At 44.2% G+C, this 25,653-nt stretch overlaps 1 protein-coding gene across 4 annotated transcripts in view; it reads right to left on the bottom strand.

Moving 5' to 3' along the window:
• Window positions 1-25,653, bottom strand: part of CRTC3 (CREB regulated transcription coactivator 3) — a 117,211-nt gene that overhangs the window by 51,046 nt on the left and 40,512 nt on the right. For all 4 annotated transcript variants that reach the window (XM_024232539.3, XM_063716308.1, XM_024232540.3 and 1 more), the window contains exon 3: window positions 284-403. In XM_024232539.3, the coding sequence (XP_024088307.2) occupies window positions 284-403 (120 nt within the window). The remainder of the gene's footprint in view (window positions 1-283; window positions 404-25,653) is intronic.

Here is a 25,653-nt window from a genome sequence, read left to right as displayed (position 1 = left end):
GAAAATGCTCAGAACACCCTGCAATGGGACTGAATTACAGGTTGTTTTTGTTGTTATTTCATTAAACTGAACTTTATCAATGCTTTCATAAACACCTACAATGATGTTTCCAAATGTTGACTGCAGAGATGTTTCTAGTTTCCAACTCATTTACTTGTATTGCCTCCTTTCATCAGATAAATGAAGATTTTGAGGCCAAAGGAGAATTGCAGGGAAGATAAATCCTGAAAACTTTTCAAACATTTCAGAATGCACACTCCCTTTGAAGAGTAAAAAAGGATATTTGTCGCCCTGGCTTGTCCCCAGACCTTCGGTGGAGGGGGTGGAAGCGGTTCCTGGATGGCCTCTCCACCAGCCCGTGATGGCGTGTTCCCCGAACATTATCAGCTTGGTGAAATGACGGCTGCAGAGAGAAGGGAAGAAGAGTTGGCCTCCAACCATGAAACTGACACTCACCCTCAAGAACAACTGATAACAACAGCAGATGAAAGGACCGATTTTACGGTTTTACTTATTATACATTAGTGGGCCTTGGGTGAAGGTAAATAAAGTAGTATATGGAACTATTTCTTTATAATAACCATAAAATAATGACAAATAATCTGTAGTGTGCTAAGAGGAAAGCTGAAAGAATAATAAAAGTTGTCATGCAATTGGGGGAGGAGAATCAGAAGACAGTGAATTCATATACTAAATCCCAGAAAAGTAGAAAGGACACTTTGAAATGTAAAAGAGGTATATTAAAGAAAGAAACTCGCAAGCCATGAGGCACCTATTTGTTCTGCACGGTGTCTTTTAAAATTTTTGATTGAATTCATAATGTTTGAAAATTCAGACTTGAGGATTCTAGGGAAAAGTCAGAATATTTTTTTTTTTTTTTTTGAGATGGAGTCTTGCTCTGTTGCCCAGGCTGGAGTGCAATGGTGTGATCTCGGCTCACTGCAACCTCCGCCTCCCAGGTTCAAGGGATTCTCCTGCCTCAGCCTCCCAAGTAGCTGGGATTACAGATGTGCGCCACCATGCCCAGCTAATTTTTGTATTTTCAGTAGAGACGGGGTTTCACCATGTTGGCCACGCTGGTCTCAAACTCCTGACCTCAGGTGATCAGCCCACCTCAGCCTCCCAAAGTGCTGGGATTACAGGCATATGAGCCACTGCGCCCAGCCATAAATCAAAATATCTTGGCCACAATGAACCATACTCATCTCAGGCTGAAGTTGGGCGTGGCTGCTCCCTGTAGATGGGACACCCACTCTCTTACTGTGAATCCTTACACACAAACCATTTCACTGACTCATCATTTTAGACATTCAGAGTGTGTAACCCGAGTTAAAGAGGAAAAAAGGAATGCTATGTAAATACAAGTGGAAAACATACAAATCATCAGTCCCTAAATGGTACAAATGAAAGTAGAAACAGATTCTAGATAAATTCATGGTCAATAAATCCAAAATCCTTTTTAAAGAGATGCTTGGGGTACGTTCTTAACATTTTTGAGACTGGCATCACAAAGGGCAACCTTTTTGGTTGTCAAAAGCCAAATCCTAGGCTGGGCCAATAAATCTCACATAATGGGGCAATGTGTATACATTGTGCAATAGACATGCTTGTGAAATATAGAAAACAGATTTTCTTCTCCCATCCCCTCCAGCATTAAGGTGTTACTGACAAAGAAAAATTGTATATATTTACACTGTACAACATGATGTTTTGATACATGTATACATAGCAAAATGATGAAATCAAGTTATTAACATATCTGTCACCTCACATACTAATCATTTAAAACAGAGTTTTACGTCAATTGAGTCACATATAAAATTGGTAGCTTACTGTGAAAGGAATCCTGTGACACAATATGTTTTTATAGGGGACTTCCTTCAGCTAAAAACTAATTTTTCTTTGTTAAACATGGATTTTCTCATTTTGGATTTGAGAATTACTCCTATTTCTCCCAAGTGGACGCATAAAATCTCTGGGCCAAATTAGTCTAACAGTTCCGATCTATTTTTATGATCCAAATCTATAAACTCACAAAATAAAGTTATCTTACCAAGGAAAAACTTCTGGGCTGGAAGAAAAATAGCCACTATGATATAGGGAAGCTAGATTTATCTCAGACAATGGAATACTCTACTCTAGAGAATAATATATTGAAATACCTGAAAAATAATGGGACAAACTGACATCAGGTGCTTCTTGGCAAGATGCAATGAGGACACAGGATCTCTTTTTTTTCAGACAGGGTCTCACTCTGTTGCCCAGGCTGGAGTGCAGTGGCACAATCTTGGCTCACTGCAACCTCTACTTCCCAGGCTCAGCCTCCTGAGTAGCTGGGACTACAGTGCATGCCAACATGCTGGCTACATTTTTATTTTTTTGTAGAGACAAGGTCTCGCCATTTTGGCCAGACTGGTCTTGAACTCCTGACCTCAAGTTATCTACCACCTTGGCCTCCCAAAGTGTTGGGATTACATGCCTGAGCCACTGCACAATTACTGCCAAACTGGGCTCCTGAAGGCCAGTCCATAAGGTGGGGAGAAGGGTCTTTAGAAGGTGTTCCCAAAAGGAGAGAGTTCTTGAAATGTCTTTTAGACTTCCTATTAAATTTTCTAGCTGGGTGCAGTGGCTCCTGTCTACAGTCCCAGCACTTTGGGAGGCGGAGGTGGGAGAACTGCTTGAGGCCAGGAGTTTGAGACCAGCCTGGGAAACATAGTGAGGCCCTGTCTCTACAAAAGAAACAAAAATTAGCTCTACAAACAAACAAATTAGCTAGGCATGGTGGTACATGCCTGCAGCCCCAGCCCTTTGGGAGCATGAGGTGGGAGGACCACTTGAGGCCAGGAGTTCAAGACCAGCCTCGGTAACATTGCAAGCCCTCACTTCTACAAAAAAAATTTAAAAAAAAAAAAAAAATTAGTGGGGCGTGGTGGTGCCCATCTGTAGTCCTAGCTACTGGGGAGGCTGAGGCAGGAGGATCACTTGAACCCAGGTGTTCGAGGCTACAGTGAACTATGATCACACCACCGCACTCCAGCCTGAGCAACAGAGCAAGACCTTGTCTCTAAAACAAAAAACAAAACAAAACAAAATAAAAGCTTATATTTTCGATTTAACAGCTGCCTCTTTTGCATTAACCCTGCTGCTGGCCCAAATCCTGTATTACTGCTGGTATTCAGTTGTGGGGTGTTAATCTCTGCTTACATTTGATATTTTCTCCTCTTCTTCACTGTGGCCTAATCTCAACTCTCTGCCCCTGCAGTATCTGATCTTACTCCAAACTATATTTGGCTTAACCTTCTCAATTACTTCTCAAAGATCTTCCTCATCAAATGAATTACAGTGGCTGTTCAGTCAGGGAAGCCGGAAACTGAAGGAGCTAAGTCTGGGCAGGGTGCAGTGGCTCAGACCTGTAATCCCAGCACTTTGGGAGGCCGAGGCAGGCGGATCGTTTGAGGTCAAGAATTTGAGACCTGCCTGGGCAACATGGCAAAACCCTGCCTCTGCTAAAAATACAAAAATTAGGCATGGTGGCACTAGAATCACTTGAACTCAGGTGGCAGAGGTTGCAGTGAGCCAAGATCATGCCACTGCACTCCAGCCTGGGTGACAAAGAAATACTACGTGCCACTCAAAAGGCCAAGCACTTCACTTTTTCTACTCTTTTTCAAGTTTTATCCATGTAAGTTCTTACATGGTTATATCCGCACAGTACATACAGTATTTTCTTTTGTTTATTTTATTATTATTTTTTGAGACGGAGTCTTGCTGTGTCATCCAGGCTAGAGTGAATTGGTGTGATCTCGGCTCACTGCAGCCTCCACTTCCTTGGTTCAAGCAATTCCCCTGCCTCAGCCTCCCCAGTAGCTGGGATTACAGGAACATGCCACCACTCCCGGCTAATTTTTTTGTATTTTTAGTAGAGACGGGGATTCACCATGTTGGCCAGACTGGTCTCGAACTCCTGACCTCAGGCAATCTGCCCACCTCAGCCTCCCAAAGTACTGGGATTACAGACATGAGCCACTGCACCCAGCCTATTTATTTAATTTTTTTATTTTTTGAGATGGAGTCTCTCTCTGTTGCCCGGGATGGAGTGTGGTGGTGCAATCTTGGCTCGCTGCAACCTCCGCCTCCTGGGTTCAAGCAATTCTCCTGCCTTAGTTTCCTGAGTAGCTGGGATTACAGGCATGCGCCACCACACCCGGCCAATTTTTGTATTTTTAGTAGAGACGGGGTTTCACCATGTTGGCCACACTGGTCTTGAACTCCTGACTTCAAGTGATCCACATGCCTCAGCCTCCCAAAGTACTGGGATTACAGGCGTGAGCAACTGCACCCAGCCAGTATTTTAAACATTTCACGTTGCCATTCAAAGAATATATCATTTGGGCTGGTTGTAGCGGCTCACATCTATAATCCTAGCACTGCGGGAGGCCAAGGGGGAGGGTCACTTGAGCCAGGAGTTTGAGTCCAGCCTGGACAACACAGTGTGAGACCCTGTCTCTACAAAAATTTTTGTTAAATTAGCTGGTGTGGTGACGTGCACCTGTAGTGCTAGCTACTCAGGAGGCTGAGGCTGAGGCTCAGGATCCCTTGACCCCAGGAATGTCAGGCTACAGTGAACTATGATTGAGTCACTGTACTCCAGCCTGGGTGACAGAACAAGACCCTGTCTCTTAAAAATAACAACAGGCTGGGCGTCATGGCTCACACCTGTAATCCCAGCACTTTGGGAGGCCTACGCGGGTGGATCATGAGGTCAGGAGTTCAAGACCAGCCTGGCCAACATGGTGAAACCCCATCTCTACTAAAAATACAAAAATTAGCTGGGCATGGTGGTGCATGCCTGTAATCCTAGCTACTCAGGAGGCTGAGGCAGGAGAATCGCTTGAACCCGGGAGGCGGAGGTTGCAGTGAGCTGCGATCGCGCCACTGCACTCCAGCCTGGGTGACAGAGTGAGACACTGTCTCAGAAAAAATAAAAAAATAAAAATAACAATGAAAACAACAACAAAACCCCCAAAACACATATGATTCCGAGTCAAAGAAACAGTTCAAGTTCAGGATGTTCCACTTATTAACAAGTTACTTCATCTTCCTTATCTAAAAAGTGGAAATGATAATAACTTCCACAGGCTTGTTGAGAAGACAAAATGATGTTACATACATAACAGCTGTTTGTCCCAGGGATACCCGGACATTGGAAAGGAGGATGAGTGTCTGTCTGCATGGTGGAACCCTGGGAAGCATCTTGTCAAAGGTGGGGCTGACCTGCAGAGTCCTTTTGTGGTCAGGAGCAGCAGCATCACTATTAGGGACTGCCCCAGCATTCTGAGCCTCCCACAGTGCTCCCCAAGGGTCCTACAGCTCAGGCACCATCTGTTGCCATTCCAAGTCACCTCTGACGTCACCCAGCAGCAGCCTGGGATGAATGGCTAAAAAAAGTTGACTGGCCCATGTGACTTGCTTTGGCCAATGGCTTATGAGCAAATGTGATGTTCATATTGTTCAAACAGAAACTCTCATACTCTTTTCCTTCTGCCATGAGACTATCATGTCTTAAGTAGGGGATGCTCCTTCAGCCTCAGTTGCAGACGGAGAAGATACACAGAGGAGAGACGTAGAAGGTATTCCAGCACCACAGACAAGTAATATGAGTGAAAAATAAATGTTTGTTGAGAGTCTGAGTTTTTGGATTGTTACTAAAGCAAAGCTGGCTAATATGGTAGTGATGGCAGAGAGAGACTGAATGAAATAGAGAGTCCCATTTTTCTTACCTTTTTTTTTTTTTTTTTTTTTTGAGACAGAGTCACACTCTGTCGCCCAGGCTGCGGTGCAGTGGCGTGATCTCAGCTCACTGTAACCTCTGCCTCCCAAGTTCGAGCAATTCTCCTGCCTCAGCCTCTTGAGTAGCTAGGATTACAGGCATGTGCTACCACGCCTGGCTAATTTTTTAATTTTTTAATTTTTATATGTTTAGTAGAGATGGTTTTGCCATGTTGCCCAGGCTGGTCTCGATCTCCTGGCCTCAAGTGATCCACCCACCTCGGCCTCCCAAAGTGCTGGGATCACAGGCGTGAGCCACTGTGCCTGGCCCCATTTTCTTGAAGAACAAGGGAGGTGTAAGTCAAAAGAACCTGCAAATGGGAGCCAGGCATAGTGGCTCAGGCCTGTAATCCCAGCACTTTGGGAGGCTGATGTAGGTGGATCATTTGAGCTCCACTTTGGGAGGCTGATATGGGTGGATCATTTGAGCTCACAAGTTTGAGACCAGCCTTGGCAATATGGCAAAACCCCATCTTTACGAAAAATACAAAAATTTGTCAGGTGTGGTGGTTCACGCTTGTAGTCCCAGCTACTTGGGAGGCTGAGGCAGGAGGATCACTTGAGCCTGGGAGGCAGAGGTTGCCACTGCACTCCAGACTGGGTGACAGAGGGGAGACCTTGTCTCTAGTAAATAAATACAGAAAGCAAGCAAGAAACAAATGAACCTGTAAATGGGAATCTACGTGTTTTCAGGAGGGCCTTAGGCTCAGGATCTGAAAAGCACTCTCCTGTTTCAGAACATGGGACCTAGACATCAAATGAGGAAGAGAGGGCTTCTGTGCCTCCATACAGAAATGCTTCTCCACATCAGTGTCTGGGATCCAGTGCTAGATAGACCGGGGAGGGGAGTGACATGGCTAATGCTAACGGCAGAACTCTTTCTGTAATGAAACAGGACACGTGAATCTTCCAAAAGAAGCAGAGTTGTGGATTTCCAGGTAGAAGTTTAGAGCTAATGGCAGACAGTACCGTACTCCCGGAGTACTTCCCCAAGGGACCTAGAGCTCAGTTAGATGAGATATCAGTTACGTGTAGGTGTACACCTACCTATCACATAGCATCTGAAAGCTGCAGCCTGGGATGAATGGCTAAAAAGTTGCAACTAGATTTCGTCACCTAGGGGGGAAATTACTTCCTCTAATTTAGACACTATTGATCTATCAATGTGACCTACATTTGCATTAACTGTTTGGGTAGATGTACCATCCTGTTGGCATATCATTATGTTTGTGGTTAATTAGAAACCCCAGATCTTACTTGACTGGTAAACCATAAGCAGATTCCTACATAAGCCCATGCTAAGTTAGGAAATGAGCTGAAGGCCAAGAATTGGAGAGTTGTTGTTTATTATCAACTAGGAAGATTATCATTTTTAAAAGTACATATGGTACAGTATATTCTTTATGTGTGAACAATCAACACATACATTTTTCTTCTGCAGCTAAGTAGAAAAATAAATTCTAGCTTATAGTTGTATTTTTATATAAAGTAATTAAAAACAGGAGAAATGTAATTTCCAAATCCTTGAAGTGAAATATGGGTTTCTAAATGCTAATGGTATGACCAAATACATCCTTCCATGTAAGAAGTTCTACAGGGCCAGGCACGGTGGCTCACGCCTATAATCCCAGCACTTTGGGAGGCCAAGGTGGGTGATCATGAGGTCAGGAGTTCGAGACCAGCCATGGCCAACATGGTGAAACCCTATCTCTACTAAAAACACAAAAATTAGCTGGGCATGGTAGTGAGTGTCCATAGTCCTAGCTACCGGGAGGCTAAGGCAGGAGAATTGCTTGAACCCAGGGGGCAGAGGTTGCAGTGAGCTGAGATTGCGCCACTGCATTCCAGCCTGGATGACAAAGCGAGACTCCATCTCAAAAAAAAAAAAAAAAAAAAAAAGAAGTTCTACCAAGTTTTAAAAAATATATTAAAAACATGCAGAAAACCAGGATTAAGCATATAAATGGTTAATACTTTGCAAAAGTATTGATCCAGAATACCACAACCTCAGCATCTGTACAAAGGGATGCCTAATCGATATTCTCAAACAGAAGCAATTCTACATAAGACAACTCTTAGTAGCTTCAATGACAGACCTCGTGATGACTCGTGATCAAGAAAAAAGTGATAAAACTCCTGCAAGAGCAACACATATTTTCCTGGAATACCATTGTCAACACTGGGAATGTGTACTGGCATGAAGCTTCAATATTACAGAGGACTGAAGCGGAATGTGATGTCACCATTATTTTATGCTATGAGGACAATGTGCTAGCTTGAGCCAGGGGTCACTTATGTGGCAATTTCAACCATCTCAGTGGTGAGCCAGAAAGCAAAGAAAGCCCCTAAATAACAAAAATGGATAAGAACCCCAGAGGACAGCAGTTAGAAAGGAACCCCTCCAGTTCTCCATTACATCCCACCCAGGTCTAACAAACTGAGGCACCTCATTTTCCAGCTTGCAGCAGGTGAAAATAACGTGGGGATAGGCAAAGGAAGGGAACTGGAGTTGCCGGCTTAGCAGAGAAAGCAACACAAGTAAAAGCAAGAGGGAGAGGAATTCTGTTCTTTCCTTCTACAGATGGGAAACCAAGATCCAGAGAGCTAAAGTGATTTTTCTCAAGATCGCAGAGCTAGTTTGTAGCAGTCTAAAAACTTAAACTCAGGATCCCGAGCCTCATTCAGTATTCTCTTTACCTCACCGCTTTGCCTCCTTTGCTATATAGCCTACATAAAATCAATTCTTTTTGAGATTTTACACAGATTTGTACTGATATATACAGAAGTAAAAAAAAAAAAAAAAAAAAAAACTATTAAGAAATTTTCCAGACTGGGCACCATGGCTCATGCCTGTAATCCCAGTACTTTGGGAGCTCATGGTAGGAGGAAAGCTTGAGCCCAGGAGTTCAAGACCAGCCTGCGCAGCACAGCCAGACCTTGTCTCTTGCTAAGAATTTTAAAACTAGCTAGCCACAGTGGCACACACCTGTAGTCCTAGCTACTTGGGAGGCTGAGGTGGGAAGATCCCTTGAGCACAGGAGGTGGAGGCTGCAGTGAGCTATGATCATACCACTGCACTCCAGCCTGGGGCACACTGCACTCCAGCCTGGGGCACAGAGCGAGACCTTGTTGTTTCAAAAAAGAAAAATGAAAAAGAAATTCTCCAGATAAATTGTATTACATTCTTCTAAATCCACTGAAGATTTAAGATTCAATTACAGGATAACAGTCTTGCTAAGACACCTGACTATGATGCAATATAAACGGCACACCTACAAATAGACATTGGCTCCAGTAGTCTCATTTGGAGTAAGTATCTAACTTAATATTATGTAAATGGTTAGCTAAAAGTCACAAAGCTATTCATTGACGATAATGCTTCCTGATAGAATTAAAATGCTACCCCAACCCTTCTTAATTCCTCTGTATACTTGGGTTTGTATCTGTTTCCAACAGAGCTTGGGTAGGAGAGGAGACTGGTTGGAAATGTAGCTGGTAGTAGAGACACTAGATAGGGTAGTTAATGCTTGGCTCTAATGGCATCCTTAAATTCATCATTTAGCTCTACCGGGCTTCCAGCTTGCCCATGATGCTGCTTGGTTCTTCTTTAGTTTACTTCTTTAGTTCTTGACAAATCTGCGACAGATTGGCCACCGGTACTAAATAAATTTCTGTTGGTGTCCAGCCTGGGCAACATAATGAGACCACAACTCTTTTTAAAAAATTCCACTGGGGGCCGGGCACAGTGGCTCACGCCTGTAATCCCAGCACTTTGGGAGGCTGAGGCGGGTGGATTACCTGAGGTCAGGAGTTCGAGACCAGCCTGACCAACATGGTGAAACCCCGTGTCTACTAAAAATACAGAATTAGCCAAGCATGGTGGTACGTGCCTATAATCCCAGCTACTGGGGAGGCTGAGGCAGGAGAATTGTTTGAATCCAGGAGGCGGAGGGTGTAGGGAGCTGAGATAGTGCCATTGCACTCCAGCCTGGGCAACAGGAACGAAACTCCATCTCAAAAAAAAAAAAAATGCATTGGGGAAGAGTGGAAATTTAACAAGTTTAGGAAGTAAGGCAGGTTCCTGAAGCTTGCAGGGCTCTTTATTTATATGCAGACTGAAGCTAATGGAAGATGTTATAGCCCCCCTCTTTTAAAAAGGACAAGTCTAAATAACAAAGGAACAACTGTGCCTCTCTTGGGAACCCAGCTGGAGATCATTTTAGGCACTGCCAGCACCTCCTTTGATTCTCATGACAAGTGGGGGAGTCGTGAAGGCCTACCCACAACAAAGGGGCTGCTATTAATTCACACTGCCTTGGGGTTAAATGGACCATTTAAGTCTACCTTACAAACTAAGCGGAATAAAAAAGGATGTCATACTTGGTTAAATACCCTATTATAACATCATTCAAAAAAAAAGAAAAGAGAAACTTAAAGAGAAGTTCAAAATATATAACAAATCTCTAGCGTCAGACCTGCCAGCACCCAGCCAGCCTCTCTGACAGCAGCCCCCAACGCTCTTCCTTTGCCCTCTGCAGTGCTTAGGTATGCCAGCAGGCAGGGGCTTCAGTTCACAAAACTCCTGTGAGGCTCCCAGCTGTTCTGGGTTTTGGAAGGCTTTTCCTCCAGCAGCCTGCCAGCACTACACTATCTTTGGGGCTAGTCTATTCCAGTCTTGCAGAAGTGATTAGACTTTCAGAGCCCTTGAACCACCTAGATGGGTTTTTTGTTTGTTTTTAACCTGGAGGCTATGCCTTTTTTGACCAGCTGATTTGGGGATCCTATCTTCTCCAAAGGACCAAATAAGTCTTGCTGTGAGGCATGAAAAGAAGAGATGAAGAGCAGAGCAGAGCAGACCAGAGAAGGCGCCAGCACCCAACCTTCTGATTCAGGACCTGGCCTGTCACCATGTCTGTGGCCCTTGTGTTGCCCTTTCCTAGTCTGTATTTTTAAATGAAAGATAAAAGGGAAGTAAAGTTAACAGATAAACTAAGCTAAAAGGTGACTCCAGAAAATGATAGAGATAAAACAGTTTTGGGGTTGTTTTGTTTTGTTTTTAGCAGGTAAAGTCAAAATCAGACCAATCAAAATGATCACAGAGGGCCAGGCAAAATAATCTCTCAAAATAAGAAATAATGGCTGGGCGTGGTGGTGGCTCACACGTGTAATCCCAGCACTTTGGGAGGCCGAGGTGGGAGGATCGCTTGAGCTCAAGAGTACGAGGCCAGCCTGGGCAACATAATGAGACCCCATCTCTAAAAAAAAGAAGAAGAAGAAATAACGACAATGCATAAAACACGCCCAGAGCTCATGCTGGGGGATCCTGCTCAAGAAAAGGCAGAGAATAAGGTCTATGTCTCAGGCAGGGCTTCTCACCTGGAGAAGATGGATGACGTTCATTCCCTGACCCTGATGGAGCAGGCTGTAAGCAGTGAGACCTCCCCCAGCATCTTCCCTCCAGCATTTGCACAGCGTCAGCCACACAGTGGGCTCCAACACATGTTTGCTGAATTACATAATGTTTCTAAATGATTTGGCTCCAAAGAGGAATGTGTACCCCCAGGGGATTTACAGGATGCGCATAGGGTATGGGGAAAATATTAGAAGTTCTGTTTCCACTTAGCTTTCTATTTTTTTGTATACTTAATATTAACAATACAGTGTTATATGTACATAATTTAAAAAACAAACATACCCAAATTGGGGATATAAAACTCTTTTTACTACTAGGCTGCATAATCAAAAAATTTAAATGCAAAGTGTTGATCATTATTAAAAACTGGTGAGGGCTATATGGGAGCTTCTTATTCTACTCCTACTTTTCTGCACAGCTACAAATTTCCACGATAAAATGAAGAATTTCAGCTTCAAGTTCTCACGGATGGCATGGCAGGGTGAATGCAGACCCAAGCCTCTAAAGGCATTTTACTGTCTTTGCAGGGAGCGCCACCCAAGCCTCCACAGAAGTAGAAGTTTTAAACTGCCTGTTCCCATCCCTGCCTCCCTACCTGGTGTGGTATCTTTGGTGGTGAGGGAGGCCTTCCGTTGAGTGTAGTTCTCCTTTTAACTTTAATACTAATAGGACAATGACTAGAGAAATATGTTCTGGGTAAATCAGGTTTGCCCATTTATCTCCTCCAGAGGAAGCTGATTTGCTTCTTGTGGTGATAGGAACTGCAGAAGGGAAGAACTGGCTTTTGATCAACTAAGACTTGAGCAGTGACAGGAGTCCGGCCTAGTGGCTGGTGAGGCAACTGGCCAAAGGCACCCTTGGAGGCCACAAGGGTCAGGTAGGCACTTCAGGCCAGGTAGGAAAGGAGACAAAGTGCCTGAGCCTCTGTTCATCCCACACCAACCTCTTCCTGCCGTAGGAAATACATGTAAAAGACAGGCACCTGCCAGCCTGCCTACTCCCTCCTTTCACCCCCACTGCATTCTGAATCACACCAGATCCACCGCTGTGATTCAACTTGGTAGGACACGTCACTGAGTTTAGAAGAGATTGTAATTTGGAATTAAAAGAGAAAAAACAAAGGGGAGGGGACAGATGAAACAAGAGTGGCAAAATGTTGAAAAATATTGAATCTGGTGATGAGTCTGTGGGGGTTCTTTATTCTACTTTGGGGAAGATTTTACATTTCCAAATAACAAGTTTGATTTTTTAATTAAAATTATGATACTGTCATAAATTAAAGGTGCCTTTTCAGTTTTCACTCAATAACTTCTACATATATGCCAAAAAAAGATGAAGGCTGTGTTTTCTACCATATAGCCAGCAAACAAAACAAAACAACTTTTTTTCACACTGTTGATAACTTTAAAGGACAAAATAAGCATACAGTGTCACAAAGGAACTAGGAAAGTATAAGAGAAAACATGTCTGGAAAGAATAAAATGCTCTGGAATATTTAGTTAGATAAAGCACATGGTAATTCTAAATAAAGCATATTGAATTTTTAAAAAACTTACATCCTGTTTTTGATTTAAAAGAGCATAGGGTACTTTTCCTCATCTGGCCACTAGCTCATGAAAAGACACACACAGTGTCCTTGTCCTGTTCTGTCTGGACTCATAAGCCACAGAGTTTGGAATGATCTTCCGGGCCAGCCAATGCAACCAGACAGCATCCTCACCAAAGGCCATCTAGCCGCCACCAGACCCCTCTGAAGATGGGAACGGAGTACTTTCCCAGGCAGGCCACTCCTTTCTCATCCAGCCATGCTTCTGGTATGTTCTCCCTTAGGCTGAGCTATAAAGTGTTCCTAAGCATTCACTATCTCTTGGGAGAATCTGCCCAGATGAGAGGTTGCTAAAAATTCATCATGGTTTAAACAGCAGAAAAACAAAAAAGTAATTTTTTTTTTTTTAAATTCATCATGGTAAGAACTTTAGTCTCCATGACGAACCAAGCTACCAAAAATGGAAGAACTGGTCCCTGAAACCAGATTCTCCATTTAATCTCAGTTAAAGCCATAACTGGATCTGGGTGCTTGTTTGGCGACTGAGTTGGTCTGGCATTCCTTTTGTCAAACAAACAGAAAAACCAGTGGGCCGGATGCAGTGGCTCACACCTATAATCACAGCACTTTGGGAGGCTAAGACGGGTGGATCATCTGGGGACAGGAGTTTGAGACCAGCCTGGCCAGATGGCGAACCCCATCTCTACTAAAAATATAAAAATTAGCTGGGTGTGGTCATGCACGTGCCTGTAATCCCAGCTACTCTGGAAGCTAAGGCAGGAGAATCGCCTGAACCCGGGAGGCAGAGGTGCAGTGAGCCGAGATCACACCACTGCACTCCTCCAGTCTGGGTGACAGAGCGAGCAAGACTCGTCTCAGAAAAAAAAAAAAAAAAAGAAGAAGAAGAAGAAGAAAAACCAGTGGGACTGACACTAAGGAAGCCTGTTCTTCCTATCTGCAAGTCCCCACTTTTGCCTATAGACAGGGGAGGGAAAACTAACCACTCTGTGAGCCTTAGGAGTTACTGAGGAGTAAAGGTCATAATGCTATCCTCTCCTGACTCCTGGCTTCAGTGCTGAACCTTTGAGAACCCAGACAAGGGAACAGTGATTAACCAGCTTCCTCAGTCTCCAGAAGAATAACATATATAGTTCATTTGAGGATTTATGGGAACTCAGATTAGGCATAGTCCTAACTAAACTGGACAGTGTCTTTATCTGGTACCCTAAAAAATAAATAAGGAGAAATATTTATTAGTGAATGTAATTATTTTTGTGGGATTTCAAAGTTTTGAAATATTTCCTCTTTTTGTATTTACTCTGATGTTCCTGAGTGGGGGTGTGCAATCAGCATGTAATATAAAACTAGAGATTAAAAGTAAAATATGTGGCTGGGCAGGTGGCTCATGCCTGTAATCCCAGCACTTTGGGAGGCCGAGGCGGATGGATCACCTGAGGTCAAGAGTTCAAGACCAGCCTGGCAAACATGGTGAAACCGTGTCTCTACTGAAAATACAAAAATTAGCTGGGCATGGTGGCGGGTGCCTGTGCTCCCAGCTACTGGGGAGGCTGATGTAGGAGAATTGCTTAAACCCAGGAGGCAGAGGTTGCAGTGAGCCAAGATTGTGCCATTGCACTCCAGCCTGGGCGACAGAGCAAGGCTCTGTCTCAAAAAAAAAAAAAAAAAGGAAAATACGTTTAATCCATGTAATCATTCAGACACATGCTCTAAAATCACAATGAAACTTACAGAGAAATGCTGAAGAATTTTTTCCCAGGGGAAGGGAACAGCCAGTGTGAGGCTTTCGCCTATGACACAATAATTACTACCCCATTTCCTCTTTCCTTCCCTATAAACCAGCCTTAGAGCCCACTCGGTCAAGCTATAGTGGATAGGGAGGATGTTCCAGGCCATGGTCCTCTTCCTTGACCGAAGAACCAGGACTGTCCACTTCCCCAAGGCTGTCGGTCCCCAGTGGGGAAGAGTGGAGCACAGCTGTCCCTCAGTACGCAGGGGGATTGGTTCCAGGGCCCCCTACAGACACCAAAATCTATGCATACTCAAATCCCTGATATAAAAGGGCACAGTATTTGTATGTAACCTACAAACATCCTTCCATATACTATAAATCACCTCTAAATTATTTATAATACCTAATACAAGCAAATACTATGTAAATAGTTGTCATACTGTATTGTTTAGGGGATAATGACAAAGAAAAACATGTTTAGTAAGGATGCAATTTTTTTCTAATATTTTTGATCTGTAATTGGTTGAATCTACATATGCAAAACCAACCTTCAGATAACGGAGGGCCAACTGTACAGGCAAAGATCCACATCTCACAGGCACACAGCAAGATTTAGCTTCTTAGACACAGAACGGACAGATTACAGATGCTTAGAATCATTAGTAAATAAGAAAATTCAGGCCCTGTTGTAATCATTACTTTTAAAGATAACTAAACAGCTTACATCACATTATTTAAATAAGTAATACATTGGCATTTTCAACAAATACACTATATAACAGTGGAGAGTGACAAGGCATCCTCAATTCTTGTTCCCCTTCGACCCAGTTCCCACCTCACAATGGATAACCAGATTTTTTGCTTCTTGTGAGTCCTTTGAAATAGTGATTATGCATGTACAGCAAATGAGAATACATATTACTTCTGCTCTTTATTAAACATATGTGTATAATATAACTATATATATGCATTTATAATTTACTATCTTTACCTTCTTTTTTTTTTGAGATGGAGTCTCGCTCTGTTGCCTAGCCTGGAGTGCAATGGTGCGATCTCAGCTTACTATACCCCCTCTGTCTCCCGGGTTCAAGCAATTCTCCTGTCTCAGCCTCCCGAGTAGTTAGTAGCTGGGATTACAGGTGTACGCCACCACGCCTTGCTAATTTTTGTATTTTTAGTAGAGACGGGGTTTTGCTATGTTGGCCAGGCTGGTCTCGAACTCTTAACCTCAGATGATCTGCCCACCTCAGCCTTCCAAAGTGCTGGGATTACAGGGGTGAGCCACCATGCCCAGCCCATCTTTACCATTTTTAAATGTACAGTTCAGTGGTAATAAATACATTTGGCTGGGTGCGGTGGCTCATGCTCGTAATCCCAGCACTTTGGAAGGCCGAGGCAGGTGGATCACCTGAGACCAGGCGTTCCAGACCAGCTTGACCAACATGGTGAAACTTCATCGCTACTAAAAGTACAAAAAATTAGCTGGACGTGGTAGCGCACGCCTGTAATCCAAGCTACTAGCTACTCGGGAGGCTGAGACAGGAGAACTGCTGAATCCGGGAGATGGAGGTTGCAGTGAGCCCAGATCGTGCCACTGCACTCCAGCCTGGGCAGCAGAGTGAGACTCCATCTCAAAAATTTAAAAATAAATAAATAAATAAATAAATATCCCTTTTCCTCCTTCATCCCCCTCTCCCTTTCCTGGCCTCTGGTAGCCACCAATCTAACTGTGTGTCATTGTGAGATCTACTTTTTTAGCTCCGACATATGAGTGAGAACGTGCGATATTTGTCTTTCTCTTATTTCATTTAACATAAATGGCCTCCAGTTCCATCCGTGTTGCTGTAAATGACAGGATTTCATTCTTTTTTTATGGCTGGATGATATTCTATTGTGTATACATAACCTGTTTTCTTTATCCATTCATCTGTTGATGGACAGTTAGGCTGATTCCATATTGTAAATAGCGCTGCAATAAACACGGGAGTGCAGATATCTCCTCCCTTTTTACACAAATGGTAACATACTGATACACTGTGTGTACCTTACTTTTTAAACTTAATCTTCAACTAAATTTCTAAACCTGATCCCAATTTCTTAGAGGCTCCTTCTCAAAATAGCCAAGCAAAAATATCAGACAACTCAACAAAATTAAAAGTCAAAACTGTCAGGGAACATATACCAACACTATAATTGACTTACTCTCTTCCAGACTGATTTGGCCAATTTCTCCAACCCCTTATATCCTTCTCAGTATTACTTGGTCCCCAAAGAACAGGATCACAAACTGCTTCCTTCTCTCCTCTATTAGCTCTTTCCGTCGGCATTTAAACATGTGCCAAAGGCTGGGCCTGGTGGCTCGCGCCTGTAATCCCAGCACTTATGATGATAATGGGGAGATTGAAAGTGGCAAGATAAACTGCCACTGGGATGTGCCACAGCTGGGAAGAGGAGAGCCAGTGTGAGCCACTGCATGGCAGCCTGAGCAAGAGGGCAATATTCTATCTCAAAAAAACAAAACAAAACAAAACAAAACAAAACAAACACATGGCCCAGCCTCTCCCACGTAAAGCTGGGGAGGGAGGAAACACATAAGTTGCTAACTTGATGCATCATCCTATTCCTCCTCCTTGCCCCGGTGTCTCTCCTCTTCACAGCCAAGCTTTGTGATGAAGGAGTTGCCTCAACTCCACTTCCTCACCTCCCACAGACCTCAGCCCCCATCCCTCTGCTCCACCGAAATTTCCCAAGATAACCACAAACTTTGCACGTTACTAAATCCAAATGGGCATTTTCAGCTCCTGACCTCTTGGAACACTGCAAATTACTGACAGTTCGCTCTATTGAAAACATTCTTCTCCTGGCTCCTGGGGCTCCATGCTGTCCCATTTTTCTCCTACCTCTCTGAGTGTTTCTTTCCAGTCTTCTTCGCACACTCCTGAACTTCCTGGCCATTCTTTAGTGCTGGGGTTCCTCAGGGCTCTGTCATATAACTCCATCTCTCTAGCCCAGATCTCTCTCCAGAGCTTCAGACTTCTACATTCAACAGCCCACTGGACCACACTCTTCTAGGACTACCTGTAGGCACTTCAAACTCAATATATTTAGAAGTGAATTTGCCATATTCCTCCTAAACCAGCCCCTATCTCGTGTGTTTCAAATCGCTGGGAATGGCGCCACTCAACGGCCTAACCCAGAAAGTTTGGGGTCATCCTTGAGTGCTTCCTCCTCATCCCTGCACATCTCAGTCATCACCAAGTCTGGTCATTTTGACCACCTATTTATTTTTATTTATTGTACTGTATTATTTATTTATATTTTAGAGATGGAGTCTCATTGTGTTGCCTAGGCTGGCCTCAATTTCCTGGGCTCAAGTGATCCTCCCACCTCAGCCTCCTGAGTAGCTGGGACTACAGATGCAGGCCACTGCACCTGGCCATTTTGACTTTCTAAACACCTCTCGAACCCAATACTATCCTCAACTCCTCATCTATCCATTCTCCCCTGGATTACTGCAACAATCTTGTCATTGGTCTTTTTGTCTCTAATCTTGTTTCCTCCAACCTAGTTCTACCCTGCGGTCAGAATAATCTTCCTAAAACACAAATCTCATCATATCACTCAGCTGCATAGAACCCATTAATAAAAGCATTTTTCAAAAAGACCTTAACAAGCCGATTTTAAAGTTCATTTGGTTGGCAAGTAACACTGGTGTAAAATGAATAAATAAATAAATAAAGTTCATCTGGAAAAATAAACATGCAAGAATAGCTTAGAAAAATCATCGAAAAGCAGCATGAAAGTGAATTAATCTTACCAGGTTTCTAAAATATAACATGAAGCCATAATCATTAATTAAAATAGTGTGATTCTGGTGTATGAATAGACACAGATTAATAAAAGAGAATAGGAAGTCTCAAAATACAATCAAACTATGAGAATTTAGTTTATGATGGAAGTAGCATTTAAACTATTGGAGAAAAGATGATTATTCAATAAACGGTGTTGACACAACTAGCCAGCAAAGTGGAAAAAAAATAAGCCAGATTCACACTGCATACCTTACACTGGCATAAGCTCATGATGGATCAAAGATTTTATATTTAAAAATAAAGGTATAAAGTGTTAGCAAAAACAAAAGAAGATAACTTTCTAACTATAAGAAAAAACCTGGGAGCAACCAAAAAGGCATTAACTTTTTTTTTTTTTGAGACGGAGTTTCATCCTTGTAGCCCAGGCTGGAGTGCAATGGCACAATCTTGGCTCACTGCAACCTCCGCCTCCCGGGTTCAAGTGATTTTCCTGCCTCAGCCTCTTGAGTAGCTGGAATTGCAGGCACCTGCCACAACGCCCGTCTAATTTTTGTATTTTTAGTAGAGACGGGGTTTCACTCAGTTGGCCAGGCTAGTCTCGAACTGCTGACCTCAGGTGATCCACCCACCTCAGCTTCCTAAAGTGCTGGGATTACAGGCGTGAGCCACTGCGTCCGGCCAACATTAACTTTTGATACATGAAAAAATTGTAATGTCTGTTAGAAAAAAAAATCTCACTATAAAGAAAGTCAAATGACAAGTGGCAAACTTGGAAAATATTTACATCTCATACCATAGATAAATGGCTAGTTTTTCTAATATATAAAAACTCCTAAAAATCAGTAAGAAAAAGATCAACCACACAAAAGAATTAAAGGTAAAAGATATGAACAGATTGTTCACGGTAGACATAATACAAATGGTTCATAAACAGGAAAAAACACACCTCACTCATAAGAAAAATGCACAAATTAAAACTAAACAGAAACATAATTTTTCATCTATAAGACTAACAAAGATCAAAAAGTTTGACAAAACACTGAGTTGGGGAGGATGTGGGCAAACAGGCACTTTTATATACAGCAGAGAGGAATGTACAACTTCTAGGGACGGTGAACTGACAATATCTACTAAAACTACACATGCATATGCCTGTGCCCCAGCAATTTCACTTCTAGTCATTTTTCTTGCAGCTATACCTGTATATGTATGAAACTGTATGTGCATAATGTTGTTCACTGCAGCATAGTTTTTTTGTTTTGCTTTGTTTTGAGACAGAGTCTCGCTCTGTCACCAGGCTAGAGTACAGTGGTGCGATCTCGGCTCACTGCAACCTCCGCCTCTCAGGTTCAAGCAATCCTCCTGCCTCAGCCTCCTGAGTAGCTGGGACTACAGGCGCGCGCCACCACACCCAGCTAATTTTTTGTATTTTTAGTAGAGACAGGGTTTCACCATATTGACCAGGATGGTCTCGATCTCTTGACCTCGTGATCTACCAACCTCGGCCTCTCAAAGTGCTGGGATTACAGGTGTGAGCCACCACGCCCGGCCAATAGTTTATTTTTTTTCTAATCTGTAAATTATTTAAGTATTCATTAATAGGGAACTAGATGAATAAACTATGACAAATTCATATAAAAGAATACTGTGTACTAATTTTTAAAACAGATAAAGGTGTACTTTGTGAACTGACATGGGAAGGTCTCCAAGATGTATTATTCACTTAACTTTATTCACTTAACTTCATTCAAGCAAGGCACAGCCATGTGTATGGTTATCTTCAGAGAAAAGTGTGGCATGAGGTGGACTATATATTCACATTTGCTGATACATAACATAAAATATTCCTGAAGGAATAAATAAACGTGACAACAGTGGTTGCACCTGTGGGGAGTGAACTGGGTGACTAAGACAGAGATGGAGAGGATACTGTTCACTGCACTCTTTTGCTTATCTTTAATCTTAGACCACATGAATGTATGTTCATATGTATCTGCCTAAAAACATAACTAAAAGTAAAACCAAAGAACATATTATAAAGTTACAATAATATACTGATGTGGAAATGGACAGAGGAATAGGCAGTCATATCAATGGAAAAAAAAACAGTAGAAAACAGAACAAGCTATGTAAAAAAGAAATTATTCAATAATTGAGACAATAGGTTAGCTACAGAGGAAGAAAGAATGGGACCCCTCTCTCAAGTCTCACATCAAAATAAATTCCGAAGTAATAACAGCATTAGAATAAAATACGGATGAAAAACGAGTGAATGTTAAAGAAATCTTGGCGTGATTAAGGCCACTCTAAACATACTAGAAATTGTAACACAGCAGCCACAGAAAGACCAACACATTTAACTCATAAAAATCAGAGCATAAAGCTCCCAAACAAAAACTACTAGATGGAGAAAATATTTGGAATATACAAGGAAGATTGCGGTAGACAGACTTCAAGGTATCCCACAATGATGTCCACCTCTTGGTGTTCGCACCTTTGTGGAATCCCCGCCCTTGAGTATAGGCAAGACCTGTGACTTGTTTCTAACCATTATGCTAAGTGAAATAAGCTGGTCACAAAAAGACAAAGAGTGTGTAATTTAACTTGTATGAGACACCTAGAATAGTTAAATTCATAGAAACAGAAAGTAGAATGGTGATTCAGGAGCTAGTGGGAGGTGGCACGGGGAGTTGTTAACAGGTACAGTTTCTGCTTTGCAAGATGAAAAAGTCCTGGAGATCTGTTTTACACAACAATGTGAATATACTTAACACTAATGAACTGTAAACTTAAAAATAATTCAAGATGGTAAGTTTTAAGTTATGTGTTTTTTAACCACATTTAAAAAAAAAAAAGGATATATTGGCCGGGCATGGTGGCTCACACCTGTAATCCCAGCACTTTGGGAGGCCAAGGTGGGCAGATCACCTGAGGTCAGGAGGTTAAGATCAGCCTGGCCAACATGGTGAAACCCCGTCTCTACTAAAAATACAAAAATTAGCTGGGTATGGTGGCGCACACCTGTAATCCCAGCTACTCAGGAGGCTGAGGCAGGAGAACTGCTTGAACCCGGGAGATGGGAGTTACAGTAAGCCAAGATCGCACTACTGCACTCCAGTCTGGGTGACGAGTGAGACTCCATCTCAAAAAATAGAAATTAATAAAAGGATATATCCAATGGGGAAGAGTATATGAAAGAACAGACACTCATATGTTGGTGGGAGTAGAAATTGATATTACCTTAATAGGGAATAATATGGTAATATCTACCTTAATTTTAAATGTACAACCCCGGCCGCCACCCCATATGGGAAGTGAGGAGCGCCTCTGCCTGACCACTCCGTCTGGGAGGTGAGGAGCGCCTCTGCCCAGCCGCCCCGTCTGGGAGGTGAGGAGTGCCTCTGCCCGGCCGTCACCCCGTCTGGGAGGAAGTGAGGAGCACCTCTGCCCGGCTGCCCCGTCTGGGAGATGAGGAGCACCTCTGCCCGGCCGCCCCGTCTGGGAGATGAGGAGCACCTCTGCCCGGCCGCCCCGTCTGGGAGGTGAGGAGTGCCTCTGCCCGGCTGCCACCCCGTCTGGGAGGAAGTGAGGAGCACCTCTGCCCGGCCGCCCCCTCTGGGAAGTGAGGAGCGCCTCTGCCTGGCCGCCACCCCGTCTGGGAGGAAGTGAGGAGCGCCTCTGCCTGGCTGCCCCATCTGGGAAGGGAGGAGCACCTCTGCCCGGCCGCCACACCGTCTGGGAAGTGAGGAGCGCCTCTGCCTGGCTGCCCCATCTGGGAAGGGAGGAGCACCTCTGCCCGGCCGCCACACCGTCTGGGAAGTGAGGAGCGCCTCTGCCTGGCTGCCCCATCTGGGAAGGGAGGAGCACCTCTGCCCGGCCGCCACACCGTCTGGGAAGTGAGGAGCGCCTCTGCCTGGTCGCCCCGTCTAGGAGGTGAGGAGCGCCTCTGCCCGGCCGCCCAGTCTGGGAAGTGAGGAGCGCCTCTGCCCGGCCGCCCTGTCTGGGAGGTGAGGAGCGCCTCTGCCTGGCCGCCACCCCATCTGGGAGGAAGTGAGGAGCGTCTCTGCCCGGCCGCCCCGTCTGGGAAGTGAGGAGCGCCTCTGCCCGGCCGCCCCCTCTGGGAAGTGAGGAGCGCCTCTGCTCGGCCGCCCCCTCTGGGAAGTGAGGAGCGCCTCTGCTCGGCCGCCCCGTCGGGGAAGTGAGGAGCGCCTCTGCCCGGCCGCCCCGTCTGGGAGGTGAGGAGCGCCTCTGCCCGGCTGCCACCCGGTCTGGGAGGAACTGAGGAGCGCCTCTGCCCGGGCGGCCCCGTCTGGGAAGCGAGGAGTGCCTCTGCCCGGGCGGCCCCGTCGGGGAAGTGAGGAGCGCCTCTGCCCGGCCGCCCCGTCTGGGAGGAGAGGAGCGCCTCTGCCCGGGCGGCCCCGTCTGGGAAGCGAGGGGCGCCTCTGCCCAGCCGCCCTGTCTGGGAGGTGAGGAGCGCCTCTGCCCGGCTGCCCTGTCTGGGAGGTGTACCCAACAGCTCCGAAGAGACAGCGACCATCGGGAGCGGGCCATGAGGACGATGGCGGTTTTGTTGAAGAGAAGGGGAGGAAGTGTGGGGAAAGGAAGGAAAGATCAGATTGTTGCTGTGTCTGTGTAGAAAGGGGTGGGCATAGGAGACTCCATTTTGTTCTGACTAGGAGAAATTCTTCTGCCTTGGGATGCTGTTGATCTATGGCCTTTCCCCCAGCCCCCTGCTCTCTGAAACATGTGCTGTGTCAACTCAGGGTTAAATGGATTAAGGGTGGTGCAAGATGTGCTTTGTTAAACAGATGCTTGAAGGCAGCATGCTCTTTAAGAGTCATCACCACTCCCTAATCTCAAGTACTCAGGGGCACAAACACTGCAGAAGGCCGCAGGGTCCTCTGCCTAGGAAAACCAGAGACCTTTGTTCATGTGTTTATCTCCTGACCTTCTCTCCACTATTATCCTATGACCCTGCCATATCCCCCTCTCCGAGAAACACCCAAGAATGATCAATAAATACTTCAGAAATTAAAAAAAAAAAAAAAAAAAAAAAAAAAAAATAAATGTACAACCCTTCTTACCCAGCTATTTTACTTCTAGGAACATATCCCACAAATACCTTATGTAAATATCCAACATGATATCACAACAAGAATGTTCCCTGCAGTTTTCCTCTGTAATAGTGAAAAACTAGACATAATCTAATTGTCTCTCAGTAAGAGACTGGTTATATAAATGATGGGATAGCTACATAAATGGCTATGCTGCTGTCATTAGAAAGAATATATATCTTTATGTACTGACATAGAAAGATATCTAAGGTGTATCAAGTTTTGCTTTTTTTTCTTTTTTTGGAGAAGGAGTCTCGCTCTGTCACCCAGGCTGGAGTACAATGGCGCAATCTCGGCTCACTGCAACCTCCGCCTCCCAGGCTCAGGCAATTCTCCTGCCTCAGTCTCCTGAGTAGCTGGGATTACAGGCACACCCCACCGTGCCCAGCTAATTTTTGTATTTTTAGTAGAGACGTGGTTTCACCATGTTGGCCAGGCTGGTCTTGAACTCCTGACCTCAGGTAATCCACCTGCCTCGGCCTCCCAAAGTGCTGGGATTACAGGTGTGAGCCACTGCACCCGGTCAAGTTTTGCTTTGAAGATGGGAATTATTCGGTGTAGCATGATTCCATTTGTGTAGAAAGAAAGGATGTATATACACACACACGCTTGCATATACTTCCCAGAAAACTGCAGGAAGGGTGCAAATGAAACACTTAGCAATAGGTACCATGGGGATTAGAACTGGGGGAGGGTGTGAAGCAGAGAAGGGGAGACTTACTTTTCATGTTTCATGCTTCCATATTATTTGAGTTTCTACAGCAAATTTGGAAGAATAAATAAGTGAGCAAGTAGGCAAGCAAATAAATGAATATCCTTCCAATAGCTTTATACCGCCTTAGGACAAAATCCAAATTCCTTAATAAGAAAGCAAAGTCCTTTGTGATCTGGTTCCTACTTCACGCTCCAGCCTCATCTCTCACCACTCCCTTCTCATGCTCAATCTATGCTCCAGTGTCACCAAACTTTCAGTTCCTCCAGGCTTTGCCAAATGCAGCTTTTGCTTAGAACACTCCTCACTCCAGTCTTCAGTTGTATAGCCCTCAGGTCCCAGCTTAGTCACCTCTTCCTCCAGGAAGGCTTTCCTGGGACCTCCTCCCAACCCGTTTGGGTTAGGCACCACTTGGACACAATCCAGCCACTCTCTGAACTCCTCTATTGTGGGTTTGTCACATGGTGTCACAATGACTTGTAAAATCATCTGCCTCTCCCACTGGACTGAAGTTCCGCCAAGCAGTGACTGTGCCTGTCTGGGTCATTGTATCTCCAGCATCAAGCATAGTGTCTGACACACACAGTGTCCAATAAATATTTGTTAAATTGGACTTTTATTATTAAAAAAATATAACCACATTATGGACAATTTAGGAACATAGAAAAGGGGAGGATTATAATTCTACCTTCCAAATACAACCACTATTTTCATCCAATGTTTTTGTTCCTTGTGTAGTTTTTTTCATAGCTGTATTCCCCCAAGCTGGGCCTTTCAGACACAGTCGTTTTGGTCAGGGAACATTTTGCTGCACTCTGTTGAAGCATGAGCCTTTTGTAAGCCAAAGTAAAGATCACTGTTTTTATCATCAAGTAATGTGTGTAACACACCACAGACACCCCAGATCCTCTCTCATCACAAACTATCTCTCATTTCTGGGGACTTTGGCTTTGTATTTCATTAATTACTGGCTTGAACTCTTATGAGGATGCATTACTGTTATCCTGACCTCAGGTAATTCACCTGCCTCAGCCTCCCAAAGTGCTGGGACTACAGGTGTGATCCCTGTGAGCCACGGTTTTTAAAGAGCCGTGATTTGTTTATAGCCGGCTGGGTTAGCACCTAAAGAATTACTATCCTTTCCCAAAAAAAATTATAAAGGAGTGTTATATAACATATGTATTACTGAAGAAATTGTCAGGGATTTCACTGAGGATGTCTCTAACAGTGGTGGAGTCAAGAGTAAGGGCTCATACTGATGCCCACATAACCGACTTTTCTAATGAGGGTCTATAAAGAGAAGCTCAAGAATTTGAGAGAAGAAACCGACATGAGATACAACTGACTCCTTAGACCATCTCCGAGCCCTGCCTCATCCCTCATTGTCCCTCCATCCCTCACGCCCACCTGAAATCAGAGGCTGACAATTGGCAATGAGACTAAGGCACAGAAGTAGAGTCTCTGTTTTGCTCATTAC

Source organism: Pongo abelii, chromosome 16 (assembly GCF_028885655.2).
Source record: "Pongo abelii isolate AG06213 chromosome 16, NHGRI_mPonAbe1-v2.0_pri, whole genome shotgun sequence".
Classification (NCBI taxonomy): Eukaryota; Metazoa; Chordata; class Mammalia; order Primates; family Hominidae; genus Pongo; species Pongo abelii.
The sequence above is the reverse complement of the archived record's forward strand: the minus strand, read 5'-3'. Positions and strand labels throughout refer to the sequence as shown.